The sequence below is a fragment of the Halichoeres trimaculatus genome, unplaced genomic scaffold, assembly GCF_033239565.1.
Source record: "Halichoeres trimaculatus isolate MK-OKI-2021-1 unplaced genomic scaffold, fHalTri1.1 fHalTri1_scaffold_14, whole genome shotgun sequence".
NCBI classification, from domain to species: Eukaryota; Metazoa; Chordata; class Actinopteri; order Labriformes; family Labridae; genus Halichoeres; species Halichoeres trimaculatus.
This window is the reverse complement of record NW_027437192.1, coordinates 20721582-20733910: the sequence shown is the minus strand read 5'-3', so window position 1 is coordinate 20733910 and position 12329 is coordinate 20721582. Positions and strand designations below refer to the sequence as shown.

The 12329-nt window shown below is 39.8% G+C and overlaps 1 protein-coding gene across 1 annotated transcript in view; it reads right to left on the bottom strand.

Moving 5' to 3' along the window:
* vps50 (VPS50 subunit of EARP/GARPII complex) overlaps positions 1-12329 on the bottom strand; it is a 147387-nt gene that overhangs the window by 50415 nt on the left and 84643 nt on the right. Inside the window, exons 18-21 of the mRNA XM_074686866.1 lie at positions 10871-11056; positions 8625-8743; positions 6077-6183; positions 4290-4411 (exon numbers count right to left, since the gene is read on the bottom strand). Coding sequence (XP_074542967.1) covers positions 4290-4411; positions 6077-6183; positions 8625-8743; positions 10871-11056 — 534 coding nt within the window. The remainder of the gene's footprint in view (positions 1-4289; positions 4412-6076; positions 6184-8624; positions 8744-10870; positions 11057-12329) is intronic.

Below are 12329 nucleotides of genomic sequence, written 5' to 3'. Positions count from 1 at the left end.
ATCTTTATTTCCTCTCAACCATCTTTCTTTCCTGGCGAACTCTGTCTCCTCTTGGAAAAAATAGATGAGAAACATATCAAGTCCATGGGGCACAGTTTTACATAATGTTGAAACATGAATCATGCTTCAAATAATTGTTAATTTCTTGGTTCCAGCAGAAGGAACTCGGTTGAGGTGAGAATGGAGAACCTCTGAGCACGGCACTTGATGTATCTTTTGCTTATGTGTGACAGAGCCAATAGTGCAGCTCAAGCTGGCAGCACCAATATACACAGATAATGGGCAATTTACCCTTTTGAATTCTAATAACACCCATTACTCTTCACACAAAGAAGTCAAGCAGCTCTTTCTTGATTCTGGGGGTGTAAAAAGAACAGAGCCCAGGTCAAAATACAAGCATATGTGCACCGAAATCTCCATAAGCTGTTAAAAAATTCATGGGCACATTAGCATTTTACTGTAGGTGCCTCTTTGGGAGAGACTGCTCATGAAGTGGGTGGGTTCATGAAATTACTCTTAATGAGACCAGAGGTACAGCACTGAAAAGAAAGAGGAAGGGAAAGTTTCACAGAAAGATGAAGAGCGGCAGGGGGGTGACGTGAGGAAAAGTCAGAGGGGATGAAAGACAAATGTGACTGTGTGACGAGAAAAGAACATGTAAGATTAAGGCACAAAAGATATGAAAGGGAGACGAGTATAATGATTTATACAATATGTTTGAAGAAGAAACAGTGAAGGAGCAGACGAACAAAACATACTTTTACTGTTCCAGCCCACGACGGGTGGGTTGAGACACATAAGAAAAGAGACCGCTTCACAACTCCAATGTACACACAGACACACACACAGGCACACAAACAAACATGACAATAATGTGTATCAAAGCGGCTTCCACTGAGCGTTCATCCTGTTTATCTCTTCCACTGTAAAGGGACAGAAGTCATTTTGTTGCTATCATTACCACATCCCTGAGGGCACTGCTGCTGACACAAATGATGTTTTCTTTCTCTGCGAGGCGCAGTATAAATGTCATGATATTCTTTAGATAGAGCGGAGGAGGAAGAGGAGGAGGAGGAGGAGGGGCCTGGGCCTGCAGACTGTAACCTATCATTCAAGGAAAGTTGTACCCGAAACATACTGCCATATGAAAAGAAAGAGGCAGCAGTTATTCCCCAGTCGCACTGTATTTCATCTAATAAACATAAAAAATTCATAAATCCTCTTTTGGAAATAAATGCTGGCAATTTTCTTGAAGCACCAACCCGCTGATGCAGCAGCAGTAGTGTGTAACTGTGAGCTCTGAAATGGAAAGAAAAGAAAAAAACAGCTTCAGATTACTTATGGGGTGAAGCTAAGACACGTCTTGGATTTCAACAGCGAGTAAATGATGCCACACAGCAGGAGCATGTAATGAACAGTCTGAAGGGTTAGGGTCAGGTGGAAGATTCAAAGGTGGAGGTGCTGTGATTTAATGTTTGCATCTTTATGTTTGTAGATGCATCAGGGCTCACTGCTGTTGCTTCATCTCTAAGAAGTAAGATATAGTGATAAAAATTAATGTTTTCCATCAGTTGTTTCAAAAAGATACAATGAACTACATCTCAGACTCATTACATATGTATCTAAATGTTTCAAGTATTTTTTAAAATTTAATTTTGATAATTATTGCCTTCAACCAAAAAAACCTTGAGGAAGAGATTACAATAGTTAGTTAGTTAAGAAAAGTTAGTTCTTGAAATATAGAAAGCTTCATAAGGATCGGAGTTTGTGCATCAGGAGTAACTATTCACTGATGTCTTTGAGCTGCAGCTGCTTACAGCAGCTGCATTTCTAGGCCACTCCCAAACTGTACATCTGAGTTATCTCGCCTGTGCTGCATTAAACAAACTGGTCAGTTGCTTGGTGACCTGAAGTCCTCTTTTCAGGCAAGAGTAAATTTTGCATTTGGTTTGGAAATCAATGTGGTACAGCCTCCCCCAAATTCCCCTTGATTCTGGAGGGACAGTGGAGATAGGTGCTTGAAGTCCACCATGGGAATTCATCAGTCTTTGATGATTCAAGGTGCCATGTCACCTGCCTGTGCCAGTCATCTGTGTTATATCTAGGGATGTCCTGATTCAGTTTTTTGGACTTCTGATTCCAATACCAATTCAATAAGATACTTCTCTGATCTCTGATAAATTGCTAGGCGTCGCCCTGTTGGCTTTGGCTGCCTGTTGCAGCAGCTCTCTCTTCTTTGTCCGTTTCTTGTCATTTTTTCGTCTCTTTTTCGTAATCTTTGTATTGGGAGTGGATCATTACTTTGTTTGGCTCATTTGTTGGTCATGGACACCAAACTTTTTGTGGCTTCAGTGATATTTTTACTACTTTTTCTCCTGTGTTTGTCTGGAGATCCTACGGGTAAGAAATAGCTGCATCAGCTGTTAGCAGCCTGTAGCATGACAATGCTAGCTGGTGAAAGGCCTGATGTCTTCCCACAAAGTGAGGAGAAGGAGGTGAGGACGACGAGCTGGTTCTCAGGTGTGAGCTAAGAAGTGACAACGTGGACGTGTCCTTCCATCCATCGTTATTGGGAACGTAAGATCTATCTCCAATAAGATGGACGAGCTAGCCATGCTAATCTTGCAACAGAGGAAATACCAGAGGGCAGAGTAGCATCATGCTATTCACAGACATGGCTAATGGAGCTAACATCAGACACCAATGCCATGTTGGAAGAACTTCATCTGCTGTGAGCAGACAGGATCCAGGAGAAAGAGATGGAGCATGACTGAAGAAGCTCAGTCCTGGACCCTGTGGAGGTGGAAGCTGGCTGAACTGGACAATGATGGACAAGCTGTCATCATCTATTTTCTTATGGACCTTTTTGCACTTTTTTGTTTTCTTGATTGCTGCTGTGACTTTAATTTCGTTGTACTTGTTACAATGACAATAAAGTTCTATTCTATTCTATTCTAAATCCTGTACTCCGTCGGGTGATTCCACTGTAAATGGCAAATCATTTGTTGTATCAAAGTGAGCCCTGTTGGTACCTCCTCGAGGAACACTCACTTTACAAATGTTTTAAGGCTCTGCTTTACCATCATTGCTTCCCAAAGAGAAGTAGTTCCACACAGTGGACATGTTTGCAACGTGGTTTGATTTACAGCAGCTGCAAAGCGTTACGGTGCTAAAAACATGTGAAAACTGGACCAGTCCCAATCACGTAATGAAATCTGATGCTATCCACTTCCTCATATCGGTGTATCAGATCAGGACATCCCCAGTTGTATCATGTCCAAAGTCAACGCAGCCGCCCTCCAGGAGATTTTTTCTTTGCTTCATGCTTCCTGCAAGACTTAACACCTGACACTAACATCAAAACTACTACCGAAGGGTCGGTGGACCATATTATTACTGTACTTGATTGGCCAACCAACTCACCTGACATGGACCACGTTGAGTATTGTCAAGAAGAGGATAATCCGAAAGTACAGACAACATCAAAGCTGCCATCGAGGCAGCCTAAGCTTTAGTAATCAACAGTGCCACAGGCTGCTCCACTCAAGGCCATGCCACATTGATGTAGTTAATATTAAAGAAGTGAAACCAACATGTGTATTGTGTGTGTAGTTATATCTTCAAAAAGAAAAGTTATTTAACAGCTCTAGTTGCTGCGTCAAGCAAAATGGAGAAGCTTTTGTGAAAACTTTGCAGCAGTTGTGGATAAATCCCAACAGTGCCATGTTATGTTGTGAAATGTCACAACTACAATCAAAAACTGGTTAAAAAGATGGATAATAACACAACTCCCAAAATTGAAGCCAAAAAAAAAAACTGGAGCGCCCCCTGGTGACTGGTTGCAGCAAAGGACAAAATTTCAGCCTTCTTTAACACTTCAACTCCAGATGCTCTGACACAAACACATTTCCACAAGCGCACTTTGAATGATGGTTATTCTGTGATGGTTTGCACGATCAGAAAATTTCTAACGGTATTTGAAAGTTGAGATGTTGCTGTTTCAGCCAATGTGTGGTTATGATGGTGATTTCACTCAGGCATTTAAGGAAGCCTGCAAATATACAGAGAGTGAGGAGCATCTATTTTTCTTGGAAGTTGTTTGATGGTGTAAAGAGTGCTATAATTCATTAGCTGAAAAATGTCTTTGTTGAAAAATGCTCCTTTGGTGCCGTTCAGTGTTTTGCTTTTGTACAGTAGAGGATGTGCATTTTCACAGATAGTGTCCGTCAATAACAAGCCACATTCAAGAGGACAGAGCAGCTGTAGAAAGGGAATAATAAATAATGTACCATGTCATTGCGTCCAAAGAAGGTGTAGACAGCATACAGGTAGTAATCGAACAGCTGGGACACACAATGGATGACATCAAAGGCGATCGGCTTCAGGATGTTCATCATCTGCATGTATTTCCCTGTGCAGAGTGGGAAGAAAAATAAAAAGTCAAAAGAGCCTGGGCTATTGTAAGAGGTTTAAGTATTTTTATTGCACAAGTGGGTCTCAGAAAGTGAACACCCATACTGTTCTCCCTCAACCCAGCATCATTTTCCACTGAAGTTTGTATCTCACTTCTTCAGTACACCTCTAAGGGGGCTCACAGAGTTCATCTGGACTAAGTTAATCTGTGTGGAACAACAGTCTTTTAAGAAGATCTTCAGCAGAGGCACATTTTCATACATTCAAAAGCAAGGACCTGATTTAGCACAGAGGTAATAACAGCACTGGGTGTAGAGGTACAGGAGTGTAACAAGGTTACCACTGACTCAGAACTGATGAATGGAAGGTAGAAACAAAGAAAAGAATAAACTGAATCAAGCTGGCTTTGCCACTGAGACGGCGCTATTTCTCTCACTGTTTCATTTTTCACAGCCTCTCACTCGAAGGGAACTCTCTAACTCCATCACAGAGCTGCACAGAGTGAATTAGAAGTGATTGGTTGGGATCAAACTTTGGGTTCTCACTCCGTTAAAGTTTTGCTGCATGGCTCTGAATCAATATGACTGATTGTGAGGTGAGAAAAAAGATAACAGGTCCCATTATTCTCGTTTTTGTACAGTATGAAAGGTGAAAAGGAAGGAATGATGAAATCAAGGAAGAAAGTAAAGTCTTATTAACATGACCAGAGCAAGAATCAAATCAGCTAAATAATGAAATTAAAGAAATAAACAATAAAATGAAAAGAGAAAAACACAAAAAGTAAACTTAACTGGAAAATAAAATGAAAACAAAAGCTGAAGAAGAAAGAAAAATCATCTGATGAACTTCCATAACTGTGGAGTAAACAAGAGTTGCTTGTGTGTGTAAGCTCATATCTAGGATCATGTATTTGTTATGTTGTGGAAAGTGCTCAGTGTTAAAGGGTAGGAGCAGACCTGTATCAGCCTGAACTGTTTAATTAAATTCATATGGGGTAAGATCATACAAGCTTACAGAGAGATAACCGTCTCCTCTAATTCATCTTCACACATGAAAATCACATCATTAGCTTTACGTTGCCAAAGGGCACGCTTGGCCATGAAAGAGCATTGATGTCTTCAAAGCCACATTACCAAGACATGAAAGCACCTTTCTGGAAACAAAAGGTCAGAGCACAGGGCAAAAGCTAACTGTTATTAGTGTGGCTCAGTCACAAAGGTAGCAGCAGCAGCAGCAGCGAGAGTGTGATGACTGCCACGAGCTGGTGGCTTCACTGACAGATTAATGGAAGTGCAGATTAGAGAGGACTCCCACTGTGGCTAAGATGTGAGAGCTTTCAAGTAGAGCTGCTTTTTTTGTTCCTCCATTCTTATTTTTATTTTTTTTTACTGGTAGAACAATTTTTTGGTTCAGATTTCAGTATTTACCATGCAATACCCATGATTTAACGTGTAATATTAAAAAAATCAACATTGTGATATGCTGTAGATTATAAATCATGCATTATACATTATCAACAGTGGAAAACATCTTTTACTGTGCAATAAACATTATCTATTGTGTATAATGTAATGTCATCAACCCCGTATTACACATTTCTACCACCTCTTTCTTTTTCTGTGTCTGTATGACTGAAAGTTGTTTCTCTAAGTGTGTGACTCACCGACAAGCCGGATGACGTTAAGGGTGGTGTTAGTGAGGATGGGAGCATTGGTTTTATTCAGGTTGTAGTCTGACTTCTTCTTGCTTCTGATGGTCTCTCGAGACACACTGGTGCAAATGTGAAGGTAGAGGTGAGACATAAAGTAGGACTGAGTCATGAGAAAAGAAGAGAGTCAGTTATAATCATTAACACCACCTTCCTTGGCAATGACAGGCCTCGGTTCAAAACCTCAGCACGGGTCAGAGTCGTGTAATTGATCAATCAGAACCCTTCGTACAAAGCTGGAAACAAAATGGCACCTTGATGATGACGTGTTTGAACTGGTGAACCCTGCGGCACCAGACCCCTGACACTCATCACTGAGCCATATTAGCCATTAATCATTATTTCAGGTTGTGACCATGCAGTCCAGTTAACAATTAACCAGCAGTAATTTCTGCTTTAAGAAAGGGAAATTAGTGATTAAGTGACTATAGGTTGATACATGGTTGAACACTTGCATAAATCCAATGTGGTGTGACTTAAAGCAAAAATATCAGGCATGTCACACTTAATCAAAACAATCTGTCTTCATGAAAAGCTATGCAATAAAATGTATTTATGTCTTGTTTGCTGTGGTTGTCTAGTAATGGTTTGTTGTAGTCAGGTTTGTTTTCAGATGTCAGCACAATTTTGTTCTTGCCATTGTAACTGACTAAGTGTCTTACGAAGTGCTACACCCAGCATGGTTAAAATGACTTAACCTGTCTTGATGTCGGGTCTCAGTTGATCTACAAGTCTAATCTGCTGTTTTTGTAAAATGCCACAGTTATCACGACTGGTGCTTCATAAATGAAGATTGACTGTTTTCTTGTGCCTGCACTGCAAAAAAAACGAAATCTTATCAAGTGTTTTTGTCTTTTTTTTAAGTAAAAATTGTCTTGGTATACTTGATTTGAGCCACACTCACTGGTCATTCCAAAAAAAATGTCTTGTTTCAGGTTAATTAAAGAAAAAAAGAGGTCTGAATTGCTCGCAACAAGTAAAAAAAAAATCTGCCAATGGAACAAGAAGAATTTCCTTGAAAACAGAAAAATGTCTTAAAACAGAACTCAGTTTTTCTGTCTGAAAATGTTTCGCGCTCATATGATCTTATAACTCTCCTCCACAGACAGTTTTTTCTCCCAGCACCCCGCTCCCCACTGACATGAAACTTGCGTACACAAACTCAGACCTGGGATTTGAGCGTTCTCAACGCCCACGTTCAAATTGATAAATGCCGATGTGTGCGTGAAAAGGAGTGTACACCCATTTTTCACAAGTTTAAGAAATGAGGGTCATTAAGTCTAAAGAGACATTTTTAACTGAAAATAAGACAAAAAACAATTGATGTAATTACATTTTTTTTCCCAGTGTGCATCAAGATTGAAGTATTCCTGAGCAGTGGTCATGAGCCATGATTGAAATATGCAATGTCAGTTTGATTGTTGTAAAGGTAACTTGAACTGAGTAATTCAACAGATCCTTTTCCTGTGGAGGTGTAACCTAAAATACTGACAGTGTAAGCTGTCGAGAAATAACTGCAAGGTTGATTCTTTAGGATCCACCTTTAGGGCCTGATTGCTGTCGGGTATTGGTGTTCGATGGTGAGCTAAAGCCTCTTGCATGTGATAAATATTGAACACAAAATTAAGACATCTTTTCTTAGGAAAAAAAAAGTGCTAGATGTTGAGTAACTCATTTTCTCAGTTTTATGAAAAGAACCAGTACCTCAAACAGGACTAAGGTTAGGCTCAAACAATGAGTAAAGTGGCCAAAAGAAAACCAGTGTCTGATAGAAGTTGAGATTTACAGATGAAATTTACTTTGCTTTGTTTCATTTTCCTGTTGTGCTTCTTATTTTTCATTTCCTAAACTCCACCACCCCTATTACCCTTTAATATCTGGTCTGATAAACACCCATCAAGTAACAATCTTATAATCCAATATTTTAAAACCTGAAGTAAAAAAATCTGTGAACAACATGCTCAGATTGTGACTGTTTACATTTATTACAAAGGCAAGCAATGCAAAACTTTCCTCATCTGCATTAATTTGTCTCAATTATGTGGAAATGAATTAATTTGTGAGCGGTAGAGAATCACTTGAATGCCTCCGCCTTTATTAAACATCGACTAATCTTTCAGTAGTCACTAATCATGTAGGCGGAGGTGGGAAGAAAGAGATTTTTTCATGGGTTGACAAAAAGCTTTATAAAAGCTTTCTGCCTACTTAGCAGGGTTAGGCAGAGGCAAGGCAAAATTATCATTGCTAAATTCATAAAAAGTGGCATAATGCATGACTTCTCATCCTTTTAGAGGCTCTTGCAAAGAGATTGGAGGACACATCAGTTTGTGCTGTGTCCCTGCTTTCGATGAGAAACTTATTTTTGTGTCTGTTTATGCCCACTTGCTGTCAAAAATGAGAAATACCAGGGAGTAGGAATGATGGACAGCTGGACATACACACAGAGCTGTCATATGTCCTAACCTGAGCTGTGTCGTGTAAAACTGTTTGGATTTGAACTGACCTCTTGAGAGGAGCGTCTCCGGTCTGCTCGTCCACGTAGTCCTGCTTGAGCTCTTCAGGGACATCGCTGTCGCTGTCGTAATCTTGATAAACACTCTTCTCGAGCTCGTCTGACTCGTACTGGAGAGAAATGTCACATGCCAGATGAGAGAGGTCACAGAAGATCAAAGTTCAAGTGCAAAGTGAAACAAAATCTTTTGGTTTAGCTGGTCTTTATTTCATTCATGTCGAGATAAAAATATACATACAATACAAAAAAAAAAAATCTCAAATTAATGAAAAAGAGCAGAAAGAAGAAAAAGCTGTATCATATCTGCCCCTTGATCAGAAAAAAAAAACTAAATACTTAGAAAGGAAGCACCATGCTCACATATTCAAATAAAAGGTTCATTTAAGTCTTAGTAACACTATTTTTATATGTATCAGTGTGAAAATAGCTACAAAAAGACTATATAAAGCTTGATTTTGAGCTGAACTCTATTCATCTTACGAGGAAATTTCATTTGATTCTGTTCTGAATAAACAGCAAGCACAGGCAACACAGCAGCCTTTTGGAAAGGATTACAAGCTTAAGAAACAGCCGAGCTGGAGCTGCTGTGAGTCTAGCATGTTCGACAGTACAATATTGCTTTCCGCATTGAGCCTGAGAGGCAAATACACCAAAATATAAAAAGCCTAGGTGATATGTCAAGATATCTGTACAATCTTTCTTCTTCCACTGTTGGGGAAAAATACTTTTATATAACAAATGTGCCTTTTCTGGGCTTTATACTAGATATGTGTGTATAAAATCCAGGCAATATTCTCTGGCTCACTGTGTCTTTGCTTTAAGTATCAGGTGGAAGTTATTTCTTAGATAAACTTTGCCAAAAGGTGAGTCTGTTTACACTTAGAGCTCAGAAATTCATTTAAGGTCCCATATTATTCACAAATCGCTTTATTAAGTCTTTAAGTGAAATTTGTGGGTCTTTGGCTTTCCTCCCAGCCCACAAAATGTGATATTTAATGACAAACCTGTACTTAGTGGTGCTTGTGAATGTAAAATCCGGACCTAAAACGAGCTGTTTGGAATTCCTGGGTTTTGCCGATGTCAGCGATTCCCATTTTTGACCAATCAGGAGCAAGTCTGACCTGAGTGGTCCACTGGGGCAGACCCCCTACCATTTCATGAAGACATCAATGATACATATCAAACTGCAGAAAAGGAGCATAATATGGGACCTTTAAGCAACCAAAAACTGGGTCTGCTAGCAGGCTTGATGGGCTAGCAGACAACCTGTGTAGCTAGCGATGACAACTAACTATGACCAACGAGACGGGCAAGATGTTTGTTAACCACTGCTCGTCAGAGTCAGGGAGACAGCACTGCTGTACTTGATAGCAAGACTCTTTGAGCTCAACTCGTCCAATAAGAGAGGCCTGATTTCACATCAGCAGCACTGCTGCTAACTCCAAGCTACTTCAGAAATGGAAAGATGTTGCAGAAGCCATCCTCCACCACATAATCTGGTCTTTTGTATAGGATTGTGGTAGATGCTAAACTCATGATAGTTTCAGATTACTCAGGGAAGCTGGAGCTCCTGTTTTCAAGTTGTTGAACAAGACAAAAGGCTTACACTTGCCTTTAAGTAAATCTAGCCCTGTCCTCTGGGTTTGAAGATTCAGTTGCACAAAGCATACTGATGGATGAACAGTCACGCAGATTGAAGCTCTCAGTACAAAATAATCTGCAGCAGAACATTTTCTGTGAATCAAGAGTCTGCCTATTCACATTTTCAACAAGGCAGAGCAGGAGCTGTTTTTCTTTGAAACGAAAGATGTTTCCTGTATTTAAGAGCTGAATACTAAAGACTAGACTGGAAGAGAAAACAAAGGGCAAGTGTTTGGAAAGGAACTCTTCACAAACCTCACGGGTGGTGCTACAAAGAACTGCGGACTACGTGATAAAGAGGATGTAATTTTACAAACTGCTCTGCTTTTTGTCCTTTCCCTCCAACTGGATCAGCTCTCAAATAAGCTTTTTGAGGCATGCTGCAGACTCCAGACAGAGCTAAAACAATCAGGTCATGTTTAATTGTGGCCAGCACACTGTTAATGCAGGTTTGTTACCGTCTTGCTGATGACAGCTTGAGGGCTGAAGAGCCTGCAGTGATCATATCACTGCTGATCAACTTGTCACTTGATTAACTATTTTGCAGACATGGGTCGCCTTGTTAGAGGGCTGGAGTGTGTGAATGACGCTCTTACCCCATTGGACGCCAGCACGTCCTCTGTCTCCTCCTCTCTGTGCTCAGCATGCATCTCAAAGGGGTTCCCCTCCTGTAGAAACTGCTGGAAGAGGGAGAGCTCCTCCTGAGCCGGGCTGCTGGAGGACGCAGCCTGTCTGCTCGGGGAAACGGACGGAGAGCGACACTGACCCATGAACTTAAACTCCTGGGAGGGAGAAGATTGAAAAGATGCAAAAAAATATAAAATAATATATTTTCAATGTTTGGTAAATTTACACAAAAACTGATTCTGGCCTTTCAGAACTTGGGCTTTGTCATATTCAATATCATCTTTCTATTTATTTAGTGAACCAGTTTTAAATAAGCAATCATGATTAAGTCAAACAGATTATTCAGTTTGTGTCATCATGCATAAATCAGCCAAGGGGCAAAAATTACAAGAGAACAACCTGCTTGAAAGGCAACACATCTGCATCATTGGTTTCTCTCCTTTCAAGTTAATGACCTTCAGCAATAAGCCTTCATTATGCTGCGTGTGAGTAGGTGTATCAAAGCTTCTTCTATCACTAAGTAAATGAAGAAGTTCCATGCCCAGGAAATGTATTCATTCCTAATGGGATCTGTGCTGGTTATCTAAGAGGTGTGTCATATGTAGGAGAACACTGAGGGGTATATAAACAGTTACAATTTAATGACTAAATATGGACAACTTTACAGGTACTCTACTTGTATGATACACAAAATACAGTTTGATGTACTTCTGTTCTAAAATTAAATGATCTGACAGGAATTATCTCAACTTGAGAAAAAATAGTTTTCACTAATTGACATGTAAAAAAAACAAATCTTATCTTGCACAAAAGACATGCTTCTTATTGGCACTTTTAAAAACGAGGTATTTAAGAAGCTTGCAGCAAAACTAAATCCCAGGTAAAAGCTAGTAACGTGTCTCATTTCTTCAACTTTTGCCTGGGAGCAAAAATCTGTCCTTGAATTTAAAAGGTAATGATTTGATTTTTATTGTGATAATTATTTGTATTTTCTGGAAATAAAAATTAAACGCTAACTTATTTTTTTATATCCCCCAGTGCTGCAAATAAATCATGTTTTATCCTGCTTCAAAGTTTCTGCGTGATTTCTTACGGTGCTTTTACTGCACAGACCATTAAGTGACCAGAGTAAGTGTTTTTAAAAGCTTTTTATGTCTCTTACAGCTGCCATCGGACTGATGTCAGAAGAGGATAATTTTAGCTTTGTGCCTAAACAGTGGATATATTCCACAGAAAGAAGAAATCATGGATGGTTCCTTCCATCAATAAACACTTATTTCAAACATGTCAGATTGGGATGGGCGAGTGCTGGTATCAGGTATCGGCCTGATACCAGCCTTATTTCAAGGTATCAGTACTTGTGAAGGCTGCCAGCAGCCAATACTTAAGGCAAATAATCTTTCGTGGAGTAAGTTCTCCTCACCAGTA